The sequence below is a fragment of the Globicephala melas genome, chromosome 4 (genome assembly GCF_963455315.2).
Source record: "Globicephala melas chromosome 4, mGloMel1.2, whole genome shotgun sequence".
NCBI lineage: Eukaryota > Metazoa > Chordata > Mammalia > Artiodactyla > Delphinidae > Globicephala > Globicephala melas.
Window position 1 is genome coordinate 135,039,032 of NC_083317.1, and position 21,267 is coordinate 135,060,298.

Here is a 21,267-nt window from a genome sequence, read left to right on the forward strand (position 1 = left end):
CTGAGCCTGCGCTCTAGAGCCCACGAGCCACAACTACTGAAGCCCGCATGCCTAGAGCCCGTGCTCCGCAAAAGAAAAGCCACCGCAATGAGAAGCCCACACACCACAACAAAGGGTAGCCCCCGCTCACCTCAACTAGAAAAACCCTGCACGCAGCAACGAAGACCCAACTCAGCCAAAAATAAATTTCAAAAAATAATAAATTTATTTAAAAATTAAAAAAATAAAAACTTCATGTCTTATTTAGAGTGGATATTGTAGAGGCTGTCATTTTCAGTTATTAGGGACATTGTGTTTTTAAAATAGACTTCACTTTATGCACACGGTCCAGCCAGCCCTCAGTCATCCTCACTGATGCTTACAGTTAATCCAGATGGTAGATAATCCAAACATTTGAGTCTAGAATATATAATTTTGTACTTCCTGAGTACTTACCAATTTGAGGGAAGGTGGGAAGAGAGAAGGGTGAGAACATAAAGAGGAAGATAGCTTAAGCCTTAAATGGATAATCCACATGAAGAGCTGGAAAACTGTCTGTACAATAATACACATTCAGTATTGAAACCAGAAAGCTCACTGATTGGATAAATAAAAGGATGTGGCTTTGGGAAAAATACATTTGGTATTTCACATCTTCACCTTTATTTGTAAATCATTTGAAAATTTAGCATTTATTTGCCTTCATTGATCGGTATCTACCTGAGAATTAAGTTGTCTAAAACTGGGAGGGAAAAGAAAGAAATGTGATAGTTTTTTTGATTTGCTGTAAAATAGAAATGTACTTGTTACAAGTTCTCTGGGGGCTGTTGGAAATAGCCCATTTTAGAAAAGATTTCCACTTTGTGGAGATTTTCATGTAAACCATGAGGCTAAAGGAAAGATGGTGTGATCTGAGAGTACAGATGTGTTTTCCTTTGATTATTGGTCTGTTGGGTCCATTCCAGGTTTCACAAAGGGGACGTCCTCATCACCGCATCCACTGGAGTGATGACTGAAGCTGAAGGCGAGAGGTGGGGCCTGGTTCCCACACACGCATACGCCGTGTTGGACATCAGAGAGTTCAAGGTTTTGCCTTACATTTGTTTCCCTTATTTTTCTTGTGTGCTCGTAAGACATTGCAAGGATTCCAAGTGATACGTGAGCCTTTTAAATACTGACAGATCAAGGTTTAGGCCAAGTTTTAAAATCATTCCACCTATTACATTAAACAACTTGACCTCTACCATTGGAAATTATGAATAAAAAGATGGGAAGTGTAATGACAGTAGCAGCACAGATATTGATGACAGAACAGGAACATTGTATGCCTCTTTTTTTTTCCTCATAAAAGTAGCAGGGTCAAAGTGAAAACATGTCCCTCAAGGTTCTGAGCTGTCTGTTGGCGGTGGGGGTCAATCGCAGTGTCAGGCTATAGAGCGTAGTAGACATTCAGTGAATAGCTGTGCACGGACGAAAAATAAGAGGATACCTATGAATAGGAAACATGCCAGTGGGTTTGTAAGTGTTTTCCTAACAGCGCTTGCATGCTATGAGGCTTTTTTCAGACCCTTTTTCTGTGTGTGGGTGTTGGCACGGTTGACTTCATTACTTCTCATGTTATTGATTAGTTATTTTTCACTGAAAAATAGATCTGTTCTATGGATTAGAAGATACAAAAATTATTAAGGAAGGAAGGACTCTTTTTCCCTGATGGTATAGAAACTAAGCTGTCTAGTTACTGGAAAGTTTAACTAGCAGTGTATTCCAGTTTCTTCTGTTTAAACTTATAGAAAGAAATAGTGATTAATTGGCAAGAACAGAGTACTACTGTGTATTAATTAGTCTGATTTTCTTATGTGGCACATGGAACTGTATGAATTACAAAGGCAATTGGGACCTGCTGCATCATTTAAAAATTTATAGTCTCAAAGCTTTCTAAATCAGCCCCCATTGTGATACCTCCAAACATTCTGTGTAGAATTGTCTCTTCCTTTTAAAGTGGAATAAATATTGACTACATAAAGCAAAAAATATAAAAATTTATGTGAAATTGAATAAGCTGAGAGGTTTGTGTTTGTTTCAGGAATGTAGTTTGCCACAAACACCAATTAAAACATTGTGGGGGGAGACGCAAGAGGGAAGAGATATGGGAACATATGTATATGTATAACTGATTCACTTTGTTATAAAGCAGAAACTAACACACCATTGTAAAGCAATTACACCCCAATAAAGATGTTAAAAAAAAGAAAAAAACAACATTGGGGGGCTTCCCTGGTGGCGCAGTGGTTGAGAGTCCGCCTGCCAATGCAGGGGACACGGGTTCGTGCCCCAGTCCGGAAAGATCCCACATGCCGCGGAGTGGCTGGGCCTGTGAGCCATGGCCGCTGAGCCTGCGCGTCCAGAGCCTGTGCTCCGCAACGGGAGAGGCCACAACAGTGAGAGGCCCGCGTACCGCAAAAAAAAAAACATTGGAAATAACAGTTGCTATTATTTAGTAACAATTTTATTGTTAGAACATCCTTTGAGATAGGTGTTAATGAATGTGTCTGGCAAGAGATTTAAATTTAGATAATGAAACAGTCAATATGAAAGTAAGCTTGAATATGAGGAATATTTCTCTAAAGATGTATCATTTACTTCAAGTAATAAGACTATTATGATTGTTCACAGGAAACTAGAAAAACAACATATTTAAGAGAAAAATAGGTACAGGTGGTTTGACTTGAAAACAAAACATTAAAAAGTTGTTAAATTTCAGTAAAGTAAACATTTCAAATAATAGCCTTGTTGCAAATCAGTTAAGGGCTTCCCTGGTGGCACAGTGGTTGAGTCTGCCTGCCAGTGCAGGGGACACGGGTTCATGCCCCGGTCCGGGAAGATCCCACACGCTGTGGAGTGGCTGGGCCTGTGAGCCATGGCCGCTGAGCCTGCGCGTCCGGAGCCTGTGCTCCGCAACGGGAGAGGCCACAACAGTGAGAGGCCCGCGTACTGCTAAAGAAAAAAAAAAGAAAGAAAAAAACAGAAACAAAAAAATCAGTTAACATTGTTTACACAGTATCAATCCCATGTGTCAGTTATTCTGTATAGATTAAGGCTGCTTGTTTTTTATTTTTTTATACATTTTATTTTTTATTTTAAATTGAGGTATGATAGATGTACAATACTGCATTAGATCCAGGTGCACAGCATAGTGATGCGATATTTCTACATGTTATAAAATAATCACCTCAATAAGTCATCATCTGTCACCATACAAAGTTTTTACAATATTATTGACTGTATTCCCAGTGCTGAACATTTCATCCCCATGACTCATTTATTTTGTAGCTGGAAGTTTCTGCCTCTTAATCTCCCTCGCTTATTTTACTCTTTCCCCCCCCAGCCTATTCCCTTCTGGCAACTGCCTGTTTTTTCTCTGTATCTATGAGTCTGTTTCTGTTTTGTTATGTTTGTTCATTTGTTTTGTTTTTTAGATTCCACACATAAGTGAAATCATATGGTATTTATCTTTCTCTAACATTGCACTTAGCATAATACCCTTTAGGTCCATCCATGTAGTTGCAAATGGCAAGAATTCATTCTTTTTTATGGCTAACATTTCATTGTATATATGGATACCAAATTTCTTTATCCATTTATCCATCAACCATAGGTTGTTTCCATATCTTGGCTCTTGTATATGATGATGCAGTGAACATTGGTGTGGGTCTTTTTTGGATTAGTGTTTTTGTTTTCTGTGGACAGATACCCAGAAGTGGAATTACTTGATCATATGACAGTTCTGTTTTTAATTTTTTGAGGAATCTCCATATTGTTTTCATACTGGCTCGACCCAATTTACATTCCCACCAAAAGTGCCCTTGAATGTCAGTGATACCTGGGACCTGCTTCTGAAAAGCTTAGCGGCAATTTCCTTTCCTTTATATGTATACTCCTTCCGTTAAGAAGTGATAGAGTCCTGAAATAAGGAGATTTCCTGCTCATGTAGAAATAGGTTTTATGAAAAGAAAGGAGTTAGAGTTCAATGTTTGTTGGCTGATGCGTGGCAGGGGCAGGGTGAGGCACAAGTGGTGTAGAAGAGATTGAGAACAGAAATTGTATTAATGAGATTCTAGGGAATATGGCCTGAGAGTAATTAGTCTGGCTTACGTCCAGAAATCACATCTTCCGCAGGCCCTGTTTTGCCACATTTGAAATAGCAAAGGAATGTGTTTTTTTTCAAATGTCTTCCAAATAGTTTGATTTGTGACATCATTAGAAAAAGACCACAATTCTCTAAGTTGACTCCTTGAAATAAGACAAATCTTTTGGATTTACAGGTTCTTTTGTTTTTCTGAATTAATGTAATGAACTCTGTAGACATGCCCAGTATTTACTGAGTGCATACTGTGTTCCATAAACTCAGTGGAGACGTCTGAAAAGGATAATAGTGTTACCATTTCAAGGAGTTTATAGTCGCATTGGGGAGACAAGACTCCTGCATTTGCACAAGTAGGAAACGATACAAGATAGGATATTATTTGTCGTAAACTAACGTAATACAGATTGTTAGCACTATGAACTTTAAAGGAGAGGTAGTAATTAAAATGAGAAGGAAGTTGCTGAGTGCTAGAAACTTTGCATATGTTACTCCATTTAATCTTCACAACAGCTCAGAGAGAGTAACGACCAACCAAGGCCCATAAAGCCGATAAATGGTAGAGCTGGAATTTGGTCCCATTTCATTATGACTCCAGAGTTCGTGTTTTTTTCATTGCTTCAGTCTTCACTGAGAGACAGTGGAACGAAGCTAAAGAGGATCTGAAAAGAAGAGTAGTTAAAAGGGATCAGAGAGCGCCTTCCAGAAACAGGAGCAGTGTGAGCAAAGGCATTTAGAGGTGAAATTGAATAAGGATCGTTTGTGGGATTGTGAGAGGAAGGACTCGATTCTCTGAGGCAGGGCAGCCCAGTAGAACTTCCTGTGATGATGACAGTGTTCTGTGTCTGTGCTGTGCGATGCATCAGCTACTAGTACATTTGGTCCTTGAACTCTTGAAATGTGGCTACTGTGACTAAGGAACTGATTTGTAAACTGAATTAAGTGATACCAATTTTTTTTTTCTTTTTTTGACTGCGCCATGAGGCATGAGGGATCTTAGTTCCCCAGCCAGGGATCAGATTTGTGCCCCCTGCATTGAGAACTCGTAGTCTTAACCACTGGACTGCCGGGGAAGTCCCGATTTAATCATAATATAACTAATCACGTGTGATTAGCGGCTACATATGGACAGCATAGCTCTAGGGATAGGTAGCCATTTATAGTTTTTGATCAGATATGGGATTCGGGGAAGTATTGATTAAAGAATAGTAATTTCAAATTTATTTGTAGGGAAAAGAATGGATAAGTATTTAAATTGCATCCTCGCTTGGAGAATGATGTAACTAATAAAAATATGGTAAAACTGTTTTGCAACTTCATTACCTCCTGGTTTTTTAAATAGGGGCTGCGATTTATCCAACTGAAAAATCCTTGGAGTCATTTACGTTGGAAAGGAAGATATAGTGAAAACGATGTAAAAAACTGGACCCCAGAGTTGCAAAAGTGTTTAAACTTTGATCCTCGAACAGCTCAGAAAATAGACAATGGTACCTATATTTTTAATTTAATAATATTTGATCTTTAAATAAATAACATGCTTTAACAGTGTGAAATGTACTTAACTGACAAGTCATTAAGATTTTTTTTTTAGACTAACAAAGACATCTGATTTTCAGGAATATTTTGGATCTCATGGGATGATCTCTGCCAGTATTATGATGTGATTTATTTGAGTTGGAATCCAGGTCTTTTTAAAGAATCAACATGTATTCACAGGTAACTTTTTTTGCACATTTCAGAATATGCTTTATAGTAGTCTCCCTTTTTTCATTTAAAATGAAATTATTTGGGAAGACTAGTAGTCTCTCTTTTTGTCATACCCACAGATGACTATCGTGTAATAGTTATTATCCTTGTATGCTTCTTGGTTATGCCAAAAATTTAAAAAACAAGAAAACCCAATAACCTAATTGTATTTGAAACACAAAACAAAAATAGTATTTCAGTTTAGCTCTATGAGAAATTTAATTACTACTTTCTTTGTTGATTTTGTCCTTTAGCACCTGGGATGCTAAGCAAGGACCTGTGAAAGATGCCTATAGCCTGGCCAACAATCCCCAGTACAAGTTGGAGGTGCAGTGTCCACAAGGGGGCGCTGCAGTTTGGGTTTTGCTTAGTAGACACATAACAGACAAGGTACTGATACCCTTCTTATATCCCATACAGAAATTCTTTTAAATATAATTAGACCATTGTGAGCAAGATATGTAACTTGATCACCAGCCTGTTTCATTTATATAGGTGGCTTGAAAATAGTGTTTACTTAGATAAATGAATATTTTCCTTAAAAGAAATTGGTCATTTATAATTATACACTTAAAATCTCGTTCAAAAATCATCTATGAAGAAAAATATGAGGGAGTTTATTCTTTCTAGAGAGGGTTTTAGTGTTGATTCTATATGCTTAGATCTTAACAATATTAACATAAAAATATGCTAAAGAGGGTTTGGAAATGTTGATTCATTGGGCCTGATTTTATAAAGGGTAACCATGATTTTAATGGCTTTAAAGTGGTTTTTTTAGTATCTTGCTTCGTACAATATGGTCATCTATTGAAATGACAATTTAATTCAGAAAAATGACATTTTTTAATAACACTAAATAGAAATGCTCTTAAACTTAGAAATAATCTCCTTCCCCTCCCCTCCCCACCTCCATACACGAACACACACACACAGGAGCATTTTGAGCCCATTTTCCTAAACATATCGGATTCTCTGTGCTTTTAGGATGATTTCGCAAATAATCGAGAATTTATCACAATGGTTGTATACAAGACTGATGGGAAAAAAGTTTATTACCCAGGTATGTTTAGTAAACAGACATTCAAACAAACATTAAAATTCTATTTGTGTGATTAATTTGAAAATGAAAAATTTTATGTAGATGATATGCAGAAATTAATAATTATGCTGATAGACTAATAGAAACTACTCAAACAGATGGGTAGGTATTTATGCTACTTGTGTGTTTTGTTTTGATTTATTTTTAATTTAGAGACCTCAGGAATTTGGGATTTCTACACTCTTGCACATTGCTGTCAGAGCTTTATTTCTGAAATTTAAATCCTATCTTTTTTCCCTGATCAAAAATTCTGTGGTTTTCCGTGGACTCTTGGATAAAATCCAAGCTCTTCAGCTTGATGTCTAAGGCTTTTTATATTCCGCCTTCACCTCGCTGTCCCCCTTTATCTCATGCCCCAGCATTTCACAGTGGGTCTGGCTTCTCCTGAACACACCATGCCCTTGTTGCCCCTGTTTTCACACAGTTTCTTCTGCCGAGAGTCTCTTCTACCTGCCCTCTGCCCACATATTTCTTTTACCCTATTCTGTGTAATGAATGTGGTTAAGATCCAGTTTATGTGATTTTCTCTGTGATAACCCTCCTACCAGGCAAAGTAAATCTTTCCCTAAGGTATTAACATACTGGGTTGAGACCATTTTGCTTTCACATTAAAAAAAAATTTTTTAGCACTTCATGATAGGAGCTGTTAGTTTATGTTCTAGTTTGGGAGACAAACAATAAGGAAAAAAAAGACCTGATAGTGACACATATTTGTAAAGAAATGCATAGGGTCACATTGGTTACTTTGGTTGGGTGGCCATGGAAAGCCTCTTTAAGAAGGGATAAGAGGAACTCCAAATCACGAACAGGAGTCATGCAAAGAAGTAGAGGAAAAAGCATTAGAAGTAGAGGTAAAAGCATTATAAGCAGAAGGAACAGCAAGTGCAAGGACCCTAAAATGAGGGAAAGATAGGTGTTTTCTGGTAACAGAAGAAAGGCCAGGAGGCCTGGGCAGTGTGGTATCACAGAAACGGTCAGAGGTATGCAGGCTTAGATCACAGGAGGTCTATCAGCCCAGGAAAGGGTTTGGATTTTTCTCTAAGTGCGATGGGAAATCTTTGGAGGGTCTTAATCAGGAAAATGGCATTATCTGATTTTTTTTTTAAGAAAATTCTCTGTAGAATATATTGGAGGGGACAAAAACTGGAAGCAGAGAACCCAATTAGGTGATTTTATTTATGTGAGAAGTGACGGTGGTTTGAACTGAGGGTGCTAAAGGGGAGATGGAGAGTGGACAGATTTGGGCTTGGTTAGGGTTGTCAGGACTTGGGTTAATGTGTGGTCAAAGAGGAGTCAAGGATGATTCCTGTGTTTTGGGCTTGAGCCATAGAAAGGTGTAACATTGACTGAGATGTAAATGTTGGTGGGAGCAGGGGAGGGAGCAGAATTGTTGTGGAGTAAACAAAAGTTAATTTTTGGTTTTGTTAAATTTGAGATCCCTGTTAGCTCTCCAAGTGAAGGTGCCAAGTAGGCAGTTGGGGTTTTGAGCAGAATTCTGGGACAAGGGTACGGCCGCAGGTACAGACGGAGGAGTCGGGATAAGGAAAGCATTTGAAGGTAGGACTGTATATAAATCACCTACAGAGAGAGTTGTAGGTTCAGAGACAAACACCCAGCACCTGGTCCTTGGACTCTGGCAAGTTACCACAGAAGAATTTGAACAGAGTACCTGACGAGACAGAGTAAGGTTTCATATAACCCAAGGGAAGAAAATACTCCATGCAGGAAAGAGTGGACATCTCCACCCATTGCTATTTCTGAGGTCCAGTGAGATTAGGCTAGAGAAGAGACTGTTGGACCTAGTGCCCTGGCAGCATCTTTGACCTTGACAAGAACAGAGTTGGCAAGAGGTGGGCTGGAAGCCTAGGTGGAGTGGATTGAGGAGGGCCTGAGGTAAGGAAGCAATCACTGACCGTTCTTTCAAGAAGGCTGTGCGGAGAAATGGGCACTGATGGGAGAGATGGGATCAAAAGTGGTTTTGTCCAGTTTCATTTTGCTTGATCATAGGAAAACATGGCCTTCTTCCCCATTATGCTGCATTGAGGGTATCCCAAGGTTTTCTGGCATGTGCATGGCACACGGTAGGTCCAATGATAAATGTCAAGTTAAACTAGCTAAATTTTCCATTTTTCACGTTGGTCATTATATAACCAAAACACAAATTTTGTGAGTATATTCTGAGCATTAACATGTTACATGGCTTTTGAATTTCAAACACCTTGTTACCCTTCGTACTTGGATTTTTAAAAAAACAATGCTTCCTCTCTTACACATAGTGACTTTGCCATTTCAGGATACTTTCTGGTTTCTAGTTTTATTTTCATCACAATACTCTGAGGTAAATCAGACCGTTCTCCATCTGACAGGAGAGTAAACTGAGACGTAGGTCACACCTTTCAGGACCACAGACATGCCCATTCTTTTCCCCTTCACACTAGATCGCACCACCTCTAAGCTTGAGAGACTTATTACCTGTTTGAGATACTAAAATTTTTTCTACGAATTGCTTTATAAATATTCATTGTGCCTAAATAACCTCAGTGATATAGTATTGATCTTAAATGACTTCATTGACATGCATGAAATGATTTTATTGTATCAGCCTTAATTCACGAGCCTGTGAAAGGATATGACAGGCAGCATTGTGTGTGATAGCAAAATATTGGAAATAATCCAAATCTCCACATTGTCTGAATAACTAGATGGGGGAGTATAGATAAAATATGTCCTATTCATATGATGGCATACAATACTGTACACATTGATTTAAAAGGAATAAACTATCTGTGTAGATCAACATGGATCTCAAAAACTTCAGTGAAAAATGAAAGATAAGACATATACTGTCTGTTTTTTTAGATACATGCTCGTGTGTGTGTGTGTGTGTGTGTGTGTGTGTGTGTGTGTGTGTGTGTGTGTGAGAGAGAGAGAGAGAGAGAGAGAGAGAAAGTCTGAAAGGATGCCCATCAAATCCATCAGAGTGGAATGGAATATTAACGGTGGTGGTTAAAAGGAACTTTGCTAGTATGACAAAAAATATGTTAATTTAATTCTGAGTGGTGGGAAATAGATATGTTTATATATATAAACGTATATATGTTTACTTTTATATATATGTTTATATATATATATAAACATATATATATGTTTACTTCTTTGTATCTTTTTAAAAAATTTTCCTTAACAGAAAAAAAGTTAATCTTGATTTTAAAATCCTCTACCAGGAGAGAAAAATAAAACATAGGGCAAATAGCAGGGATTATCATAACCTCATTGGATGTATTCCAAAAGATCTCTTTTTACTTATTAGAAACTATTTCATTTTAAAGTTTTAAATTGCTTAATTGTAAAGTTTTAAATTGAAATTTAATTCTTTAGTACATTATATTTTAAAGATGAATTAATTAAGGGGATGTCCATCCATTTAATTATTTTTCCTACATCAACCATAAAACTTAAAAACTAAAGTCCTGTCTTCTGTAAACCTACTTGTTTATTTGCAGCTGACCCACCTCCGTACATTGATGGGATTCGAATTAACAGCCCTCATTATTTAACTAAGATAAAGCTAACCACACCTGGGACCCATACCTTTACATTAGTGGTTTCTCAGTATGAAAAACAGAACACAATCCATTACACAGTCCGGGTAAGTAAACCAACATGACAGAACAATAATAGAAAGTACATAACGTCTCTGCTTTGTAAGTGGGATTATCTACAAAAAAGGTTATTTATAAAGATTAATCTATATATTGTTGAGTGTGTGTTTATCTGTATAACAATTCAGTATTAAATTATGATGATGCTTCATGCAGAAAATAATGCTTTTGAATGGTAAAATTTTTATTTTGAATAACATTTTGACTGAACATTTTAGTTTTTAGAGTAGTAGTTTAGTCCTGAGGTAATTTGGTATGTTGGACTAATAAATTCACAGAGCAATAAAAGCTCCTTTAGTCTATATAATACTTTTATTGAATTAAAAAAGAAGACCTTGAACTTAGTGAAAGGAAATCGATTGCCTATAAACATGTCTCTCAGATAGCTGGGAAGGTCATCGTAATTTTGTTCTGCATAGATTTGTTTGTCGTAGATCAGTCAAGAAGCTCAATTTGAATAGATTTTTAGTGACGAAAGGGACTTTGGGAGCTGCTTTCACCCCTTCATTCTTCACATGTAGAAGCCAAGGCCTAGGGAGATTGTGGTATGTCCTGAGTCATACAGTTAGCAGCAGACAGAGCCTTAGCCGCCCAACCCGCAGTTGTTTATTCCTGTCCTGATGCCAGGCTGCCTACAGAATCAGGACTATTATATATGCCAACTAATTTCTTAGTATTCCAAAACATTCTTTCATCACTTTAGTGTTTTTATAAGCATAAATTTTATCACTATAATAATTTTCTTTTTTTTTTTTTTAACTCTAGGTATACTCAGCATGCAGCTTTACTTTTTCAAAGATTCCTTCACCATATACCATATCAAAGCAGGTAAGAGAATTTTTTCTCTGGGTCATAATCTCATCGAAATCTTAGAATTCCCTTTCCTTTTTCTCCTTTTCTCATTTTTTTTTTTTTCATGTTTAACAATTTCTTACAAAGTAAAAACATTCTGGGACTTGACAGGACTACAAGGGAAATGTAAGTAGTCTCCAGTCTGGGTTGGAATACAAGCTCTTCAGTGAGCACCGTTAAGTGATTCTGTGGGAAAAAAATTCAGAGAAGGAAGACTAATGCAAACCTTGGTCAGTAGGGAAGGCCGTAAGCAGAATTTGAGATCGACTCTGCAGGGCGGGCTGGACGTGTGGAAGAGGATTTTAGGGAGAATTCTTGGCAGGGCAGACTTGAAGGCTGAGAGTTGGAGACAGGGCTGAGAGTAGCAAAGTAGCCGGGCTGCCTTGGAGAGGGATGCTGGCTGCTGGTGGCAATAAAGCCTGGAGAGAGAGGATGCAGCCACGGTGGAGAGTTGCTTTTTTTCTTCTTTTTTTTTTAAGGCACAAAGGAATTTTGTCTTTTAAATAGAATTATAGAATGTGAAGTTTTGTTAATACAAAAGCTTTGTTTTATTAGATTAATGGAAAGTGGAGTGGTCAGAGTGCCGGAGGATGTGGAAATTTCCAAGAGACTCACAAAAATAACCCCATTTACCAATTCCATATAGAGAAGACTGGGCCACTACTGATCGAGCTAAGAGGACCAAGGTTTGTGATAAATAACTTTCTTAAATTAATAATGTTATATTAAAAATGAGTTTAGTGGAACCGAATAGGGTTTTGAAATATATATATGTGTGGACACTTAATTTATGATTAAAGAGGAGTGAGGAAAGGGCACCATTCAATAATGGTGCTGGAATAATTAATATCCACTTACCAAAAAGGTGATTAGACCCCTGTCTCACACCCAATCTAAAAATCAATTCCAGGTGGATTACTAATACAGGAGATGAGAACCTCAGGATAAGGAAAGACTTAAGACACAAAGAACACATAAAAAGATTTGTAAATATCCTACATTAGTAAGAAAAAGTCTGCAGTTTTTTTGTGTGTTTTTTTTTTGGCTACGTCAGGTCTTAGTTGAGGCACACGGGATCTTTGTTGAGGCATGTGGGATCTTTCGTTGCGGCGCATGGGCTTCTCTGTAGTTGCGGCGTGCAGGTTTTCTCTTCTCTAGTTGTGGCGCGCAGGCTCCAGGGCTCATGGGCTCTGTGGTTTGCGGCACACAGGCTCTCTAGTTGAGGCACACGTGCTCAGTAGTTGTGGCATGTGGCCTTAGTTGCCCGGCGGCATGTGGGATCTTAGTTCCCTGACCAGGGATCAAACCCATGTCCCCTGCATTGTTAGGTGGATTCTTTACCATTGGACCACCAGGGAAGTCCCAAGTCTGCAGTTTTTAAAAAATAAAAACAAACAAAAACTTGAATAGGCATGTCATAAGAGAAATAATCCAAATGGCCAATAAATTGTGTAAGCCCAAAATTAGAAAAGCCAGTGTTCATCAGTGGCATTTAAGATTATAAAACAGTTATACAGTAATAGAGTCCGCCATAACAATGAAAATAAATTACAGCTCCCCACAGCATGGGTAAGTCTTGGGAGCAAGGATGAGCGACAGAAGCCACATAACAGGATATGTGACTGTTTACCTGTTCTTGACTTCCACTTGTATGAAGTCAAGAACAGGTAAAACTAAACTATTGTTGAAGGATGCACACTTACGTAGTCAGACTATAGACAAAGCAGGAAAGTGATGACCAGGCAAGTTAGCTCTGGGGGACAGAGGCGGTGATCAAAAGGGAGCACACAGGGACTTCTGCAGTGCTGAGAGGGTTTTGTTGACTGAGGTGGGGGTAACCCAGGTGTCTGTTCACTTTATGAATTATTTGTTAAGCTGATATTTATTTTATGTGCACTGTGTTATATTTCACAATTTTAAAAGGTTTAAAAAATACAGAGAATACAAATAAAAATAGTACTAGCTTCTAAATAAAACTAGGCTTAACTTTGCCTTCCTGTAATTATAGACTATTTCAAAAGAAACTTACAATCCTTTAGATAAGACTAAGCTATTTTTCCACGTCATTTTAAAAGCCTTTACCAGTTTGATAAGTGAAATAAGGTACCTAATTGCCCTTTTGTATTTCATTACCATGTAGCTTGAATATGGAAAAATGTTTATTGACGATGTGTATTTTTTCCTTTATTCATATATTTATTCATGTCTTTTGACCATTTTTCTGTTGGACTTGTCACGTTTTTCTTAATTGTAAGCATGAATAAGGGTATGTATGTAAAGGTATTAACTCCTTCACATATTTGCAGGTATTTTTCCCAGATTAATTTTTTTTCTCACATAGAAAAAAATGTTTCTTTATAATCAGATCTGTTTCTTTTGGTTTATTTTGCTGTGGGCAGGAACTCTCACCCTAATATCAAATAAATTTTTACCGTATTTTCTTCTAGTTCTTTTATGGTTTTATTTTTTACATTATTTGTTTCAAGTCCATGTGGAATGTATTTTATATTTGGTGTGAAATACAGTTTAACAATTTTTTTTCTAAGCTCTTGTCACCTTATCACCACCTACATAAGTAATCCTTTCCCTACTGATTTGGAATGCCATGTGTACCATACACTAATTATTTCTGTAAATTTAGATCTTATTTCAGGGTCCTCTCCTGTACTTTTTCTGCCTAATACACTATTTTATCATTTAAATTTAACATTATTCTCTGAGAGCCTGTGGTAAAAATAGTCTCTTCTAAAGTAAGTTTAATAAAATGTTAATCTTTATGGCATCAATTTCAAAACATAAATGGTGTTTTCTGTAATTAAGAGTAAAAATAGTATGCATGTGTCTCAGAGTGCTGTTTCCTCCTACTGAAGCTTCAGAAGCATGTACTTGATTTAATAGTCCATCTGCACTTTAGGTATAGTTATTTTGGGTATGTGTTTGAGACGACTTAATAACAGCAATAATTTGTTCTTTTTTACTGCTAGGCAATATAGTGTTGGATTTGAAGTTGTAACAGTTTCTGTGGTGGGAGACCCTGGTCCCCATGGCTTTCAGAGGAAATCTAGTGGTGACTACAGGTAATGTTGGCATTTTGATTGCTATCTAATTTACACTTTACTTTCTGTGGCGTCATCACCTGAAAACCTTGTTCTCATTTTCCCTGAATATAGGTGTGGGTTTTGCTACCTGGAACTAGAAAATATACCTGCTGGGATCTACAATATCATTCCCAGTACTTTTTTGCCTAAACAAGAAGGACCGTTTTTCTTGGACTTTAATAGTATTATCCCCATCAAGACAACACAACTGCAGTGACAGAGAAACCTCAGCAATAGCTGGATCTTATACTCAGCAAACGTCATCTCTTCAAGTGAGGACACAGATCTCCAGGACACTGAACACAGTCATCAGAACAGAATTAAATCTCTAAAAGTGTTCCTGTGGAATCTGGTGCTGAAGTCAGGGTGTGTGGTGAGAACTGTATGTAGTCAGAATTACCCTATGTCACTTAGAAGTACCATTTACATGGTTTTGTGTATATATGGAGTGGGCTTGCATTTAGGGGCCACATTGTACAAAAAAGTGTAGCTGCTTAAAGATTAGGCTCAGTCAAGCACTGAGATAGATGCCCTTGCCAAGAGGGAACCGAGACCAGACGAGGAAAATGAGGGGTGTAGACTCACTCACTGAGTGGAACAGGCTGGGATAATATTCTGAAGTATTTATGTTATGTTGTCTTCTTGGCCGAGCATGTTGTTAAGGTAGACCTGCTTGTGTCGTGAGTCTGCTGTACATCCTGGGCACCTAATTATCAAATGAATCATATTACCATGAGATTTTAATTCTGCATTATTTATGGCTTTAAATGCTTACTGTTGCCCATAGTTTATGAAAGGATAAAGTTTTAATACTAATTAACTTAGCATGAAGATGCTCATGCTTAAGAATGAAGGTTGTTGAAGTTAGATACCTGTCTCCCATTGACTCATGTAAAGAGAACTGAGGTATATTCATCAGTGTAGTTTTTATCAGGTTGATGAAAGTAGTAGTCTGAGACATTGAAGACATTACAATTTAGTTTGTCTAGTCTTTTTTAAATTGCTCTGTAGTTCAGTGTTCTTATGGTAACATCACTCTAAAGAAAATACAGTTGAGGATTTAATATATGGTAATTGGGTTGCATTTGAAAAAATTGCCAGGATACTGTTATGTATAAATTCCCAGTTGTTTACATAAAAATTCATCGGAGTAGAATGATGCTCAAGACTTTAAAGATCTAAAACTTAACACAGTGGGATTTTTCATCATCTCTAATTATTAAAACTTCTTTTGTATTTCTGTTATCTTTAATTGAAATAAAATGTTTGTTTATACTTATGGAAACTGCATAGTTTAACCTAGAGAAATTATTAGAGGACTTCATGTGGTATGTTCCATCTAAAACAGAACTCATTAGTTGCATGAAAATTGACACTTTTACAAAAAAGGTCTGTTCTTTTACATTCAGGATAGTGGTAGATTGTACTAGTGATTGATAGATTTCACTTTGATAAATAGTGCTTTCACTTTTTTAGCATATTTTAGGTGGATTACTTTTCTATTACTTTTTAAAGAAAAATCTAAAGCATAAGAGGTATATTTATTATAAACATGATTTGAACCTTTTGTGTTAAAGATCTTATACGGGATGCAAACTAAGATCTAATCCCTGCCCTCAAAATCCAATGGAGGAGACCTATGTAAACAATTTACTATATTGTAATGTTGAATTCTGTAACAGAGCTCTAAATAGAACTCACGATGTACAAGTAAAGATTAATTTTGGTTGGACCAATATAGAAAGAGAATAGAAACAACTGGGGAGCGTTTCGAACTTCAGTGCTCAAGTATACCTGAGTCACTAATCAACCTGTGGGGCTGAGACCTAGGAGATGCCCAGGTGCCACAGACAGGAGAACCAGGCCTCCAGCATAAGCACCTCATCTTTATTTATTTTCCTGCCACTGCGTCTCCATACTGCTCGGCTTTAGTAGCAGCAGAAGTGGAATTCTGATTCAAACCTGGTAATCAGGGCTTAAATTGTTAAGATCCAGGACCTTAACTGAAGATAAGAACAGATGACCACTGCATTCCATGCTCTTCCTTATGGCAAGAGGATTGTCTGGAAGATTTAGGCAACTTCAGGATTTCTTATTTGAAGTCACAGAAAGACATTTTCTTAAGCCATTTTTATTACACTCAAGGTATTATTAAGACAAGTACAAAATAACCTTGTAATTAAGATACTGTATCAGTCATTAAAAAAGGAGAAAACAGGACAGTATGAAGGGATTTACACAAATGACAAATATATAAGCTTGACAGACTTAATGGGCAACTTGAATGGGGTTGCTTTTCTTTCTTTTAGAAACGCTAAGTTTTCTTAACAAAAAGGGACAAATAAAATACAATGCTCTAAATATGTGTAACCATGAAAACAAGAAAAGCAGTAATAGAACACTTACACTTAGCATAACAGACACCATTGCTTCTGTTTAACAGCCTTTGCCAACATGTGCCTCCTCCCTTTCCTAGCTGTAAGGAACAATTTCCTCTAAGAAATACTAGTGCAGCATAACCCTTAAATAATTTTTTATTTTTAAAGTTACAGCCTACAGAGAAATTAACACCTTGTCAATCTAGAACAACACTGGCAACCATTCCCCATGCACTTCTCTTAGAATAAGTCCCCTGGGCCGGTAGGATGAGGTTTACGCTGTAGAACCTTTTCTTCCACAGCCATGAACCCCCTTCTGTGACAGGCCCCTGCTGCCCTCGTCCCGCCCCCCATCCCCACACCAGCATTCACCTTTCCCACCCCCAAAAGTGCAGCTCTTGGTGACCTTTTACAGAAGATGATTTTAATGGGTGTCCCAGCAAATTCACTTTTTTAAAAGCCCCCTCTGAAAACCAGAGATGATGAAAATGAATTGTGTCCTTGGATTTTTTTTTTTAAAGCCTTCATTGGGTCAAAAAGGTGTCCTTCTGAATATTTGAGTTTTGTCTTGTGTACCTGTTTTCCTTTAGATCCCCTGGGATACAAAGGAGAGAACAAGGCCATTTCCCCAATCGAGCCAGCCGTCGAGCCCGCTGGGGCTCAGCTCCCCGGCCCCTTTACTGGCTCGGGGATTTTTCCCCGGGAACTGGTTACTGCTTCCACAGCACTGACAGGGGACATTCCACAAAGGCCGTGGGCCTGGTCACAGCCCACCTGCAACGACTCTGTGCTGAAAAACACCAGCCTGAGAGCTCTTACCCAGAAGAAACATCTTCAGCTCTCAAGTTCACTGAAACGTCATTAGTGCAGTTTAGAGGCAATGCTTGGGATTTGGCATATATTAAATGATTATTGGCACAATTGTTCTCCATACAGTTTCATGTCTAAATATTGATATGCGCTTGGGCCAGAGCCGCGGCTCGATCAGCCGATCTGCACCACGTTTATGTCCTCGATGACCCTGTCCCTGCCCTTCGAGCCCTGCAGGGACAGCTGCCGCATCCTGTCCTCCAAGGCCTGGCCCTCGGGGGACGTGCTGCTCGGGCTCTCGCCACTGTCACCGCTGCTGCTGCCGAGACCTCGATGGTTGCTGGCTCTGTCACTTGCTTTATTCTCTGCCCCTTCCGCCCTGTCCCCTGTAGAAACGTAAAGATCACGGGGTGAGTACCGACAATTCCAAGGGCCCCCTGGGCCCCAGCCCGTCAGCCAGCTCAACCTCCAGACTCCCAGTGTGGCCCCACTGTGCGCATCACACAAGCGCTTCCATCACAGGACTGCCTACGCTTTCGTTGTGCGGGAAACCGTATATGTCCCTCATCTTTGCAGATGAAATCTGTCACACTCATGTAACAGCTGGGAAACAGAAACCTCTCTAGCAGGTGCTTGTCAAGAGGACTGTTGTGATGGCAGATACAGAAGGAAGCAGGTTGGGAGTGGAGCTGGGCACCATCTCAGGCCGCCACACCACAGCACGTGCACCGAGGCCCTGAGCGCGGCCTCCGGGGCAGGCTCCCCCGAGCAGGGGGCTCAACTCACCTCGCTCCACCTCGCACTCAGGGGAGGAGGCCCCGCTGCACTCACTGCGGGGGCCCAGCACCGGGAACATCATCCCGAATTCCGACAGGGACATGGGGCTGGGCAGGTCCAGGCTGCCGGGCCTCACGGCTGCGGGGAACTGCTCAGGCATCTCCGACGGGCTCGTGGGACCCGAGCTGAAGCTGGACACGGACTGGGTCTCCGAATCATCTTCAGACACAAAGGTGCTGCAGTTGTCATCTTCGAAGGCCTCGGAGGCCACTAGGAGGAGAGAGAATAGCCATCACCCAGGCCTGACAGACAGCCACCCAGTTCCTTACACGTCTCCAGATGCATCCACTGCAGGCAGGAGCTAGACAGGGCTTGGCAGCTGCAGGGTCCAACCACCTGATCCCAGGATCCCTTCACCTTGCAGGGAAGCCGCTGGACCCCGTGGATACTCAGTGTCCTTACCAACACTTTCCAGCCCTGCCCTAGAAGTCAGCGTCACCAGACACTGCCTGAAGGTGGAAGGTGAATTCAGCCACAGATCGGGGGTTTTATCCACCCCAGTCCCCCAAACAGATCCCCCTGTGCACAGGAAGAGGGCTGGCCTGCGTAACGCACCCTGAACCAAGCCAGCCAGGCTTCAGGGCTGCCTCCTTCCACGGGATGGGCAGCAGAAGCTGCTGGACGAGACGGCCCTGCGTGGAGTGTCTGCTGGGACCATCTTCTGAGTAACCTGTGATCTCATAAAAGACGTGGCTCGGAGCCCAGCTAGATCACTACTGGCCACAGGAGAACACAGTTCCCTTACAGTGTTCTGTAGCTTGTGCCTCGTTTGTTTTGTGGACCATTATGACCAAGGCCCAGAGACACGTCATTCTCCCGGTTTGAAAGCCGCCTCAACTTTGAACTATTTCCCCCTCAGCCCACACATGATCCCACGCCCCTTTCCTCCTCCCTCTGCTTTAAAAACAGCCTGTAGGATCCCTTAGATGATCATCCACGAGAAGTACTGTAATGCTGAGCACAGAAAATGGGCTCAGCTCTGAGTTCAAATCCCATCTCCACTACTTGCTGTGTAGCCTTGGTCAAGGTACTTAACCTCTCTGAGCTTCATGTTCCTCTCCACACAGGGTTTATGAGATGATGTATACTAAAGTACTCACATCACGGTTGCTCAAATTAGTTTTCCTTTTCTTTTACCTGGGGCCTGGCACTTGAATGTTTATTGGCTGAATTAAGGAACACCCAAGGGCGGAGTGTGGGGAAGGGCCAACGGCCATCATTCCACAGAAAAGGCAGAGAAGGATGTGTGCAGAGACAGTGCTGGGGGGTGGTTTCTGGACTGACATAGAGGGAGCCACCACAACCCTCTGTATCCATTTCCCAGGGGTGGTCCTTGGAAAACAGGTCCCCAAGGACAGACACATGTGCAGTGACCACTGGAGGCCGGCGCTCCTTCATTTAATCCTGACGACCGCTCTCTGTAGTGGACGGCAGGGACCTTCATGTGCCCCCCGCTTTACAGGGGAAGAAACAGACAGGAAGTTACACCCTAGCCCATGTCATGTACTAGTCATAGTGGGAAGGTCAGGACTTGAATCAAATCTGATTCCCAAGTCCCTATTCCAGACGACTCTTCTTCCCTGCGGGACTTCTCAGAGCCTTCAATGCCCTAACACGTACTTGGAATGTCAGGAGTGAACGTGTAACATTTCCCAAACATATCTAACCACAGAATCCTGACTCTGAGGATGCTCAGTAGCATCTTGGTGAACACAGTGTCCCACCAATGGGGGAGGCCCCAGGAAGCAGGCCGCACTAGCTGCACATGTGCCCCTGACTCACCAGAAACAGCGTCAGGCTCGGGCTTGCGCCCCGACAGGTCCTCGGCAGCCGGGCTGCCCCCCTCGGCCCCGACACCGCACCCACGGGGCCCCATGGCGCTGGAGCGCCGCCGCTCGTGGATCTCGTCGGAAATCGTCTCCAGGTTCCTCAGGGCCGTCTTGTACTCGCCCTTCGCCAGGGCCAGCTTGGCCTGCAGTTCGTCCACCGTCTTCTTCAGCTGCTGCTCGGGAGAAAGGGAGGCTCTGTGAGTGAGGCCACCCCCGCCGGCCTGGCGATGCTCTTGAGTGACGGGTTCAAACATTTGCGCCCATCACTCTACCCTCAAGACACGACTGGGGCCCTGATCCCCTTCCACAGCTCTCCACGCAGCAGATATGAGAGCAGCCACCACCCCGCAACTCCCAGCCAGGTGACAACTTGAGCTCTATACCCAGGAGCAACCCCTGGGAATAAGCCCATCAGGGAAGCAGCAGTGGGAGTCAAGTTCCCACAGAAGTCCCACACTCCAGCCATCTGATTCGGGAGCTGTGGTCCTCACACTTGAGGTGCATCAGGACCCCCTGGAGGGTGTGTTAAAACCCAGATGGCTGGGCCCCGCCTGCAGAGCCTCTGTTCAGTCGGTCTGGGGCGGGACTGGGAATCTGCACTGCCAGCAAAGCTCCCAGGCCCTGCTGAGAACCACTAACCGAGTACAATATGGAAAGTGACTGAAGCAGGTTCAGAGGGCGGCAGAGAGCACTAAGGACGCAGCAAGACCACTCTGAAGGCTGAAGACTTGGTCAAGAATGTGTCCCCCTCACTGGCAGCCATGGGGCCATTTGAAAGCCCACTACAGAAAGGGGGGCTTTGAGGGCAGAAAACTCCGATCTGCTTCAAAGCCAAA

At 40.8% G+C, this 21,267-nt stretch overlaps 2 protein-coding genes across 3 annotated transcripts in view; one reads left to right on the forward strand and one right to left on the reverse strand.

Moving 5' to 3' along the window:
* CAPN7 (calpain 7) overlaps positions 1-17,475 on the forward strand; it is a 39,405-nt gene extending 21,930 nt beyond the window's left edge. The window contains exons 12-21 of one of the 2 annotated variants that reach the window (XM_030876399.3): positions 945-1,065; positions 5,463-5,607; positions 5,737-5,836; positions 6,121-6,256; positions 6,851-6,926; positions 10,469-10,614; positions 11,393-11,455; positions 12,035-12,165; positions 14,464-14,556; positions 14,650-17,475. In XM_030876399.3, coding sequence (XP_030732259.2) covers positions 945-1,065; positions 5,463-5,607; positions 5,737-5,836; positions 6,121-6,256; positions 6,851-6,926; positions 10,469-10,614; positions 11,393-11,455; positions 12,035-12,165; positions 14,464-14,556; positions 14,650-14,794 — 1,156 coding nt within the window. In that variant the 3' untranslated portion in view covers positions 14,795-17,475. The remainder of the gene's footprint in view (positions 1-944; positions 1,066-5,462; positions 5,608-5,736; positions 5,837-6,120; positions 6,257-6,850; positions 6,927-10,468; positions 10,615-11,392; positions 11,456-12,034; positions 12,166-14,463; positions 14,557-14,649) is intronic. The other variant, XM_060298621.1, reaches the window with a different exon arrangement.
* SH3BP5 (SH3 domain binding protein 5) overlaps positions 17,442-21,267 on the reverse strand; it is a 79,271-nt gene continuing 75,445 nt past the window's right edge. Inside the window, exons 7-9 of the mRNA XM_030876400.3 lie at positions 20,385-20,604; positions 18,552-18,812; positions 17,442-18,151 (exon numbers count right to left, since the gene is read on the reverse strand). Of these exons, the coding sequence (XP_030732260.1) occupies positions 17,940-18,151; positions 18,552-18,812; positions 20,385-20,604 (693 nt within the window). The 3' untranslated portion in view covers positions 17,442-17,939. The remainder of the gene's footprint in view (positions 18,152-18,551; positions 18,813-20,384; positions 20,605-21,267) is intronic.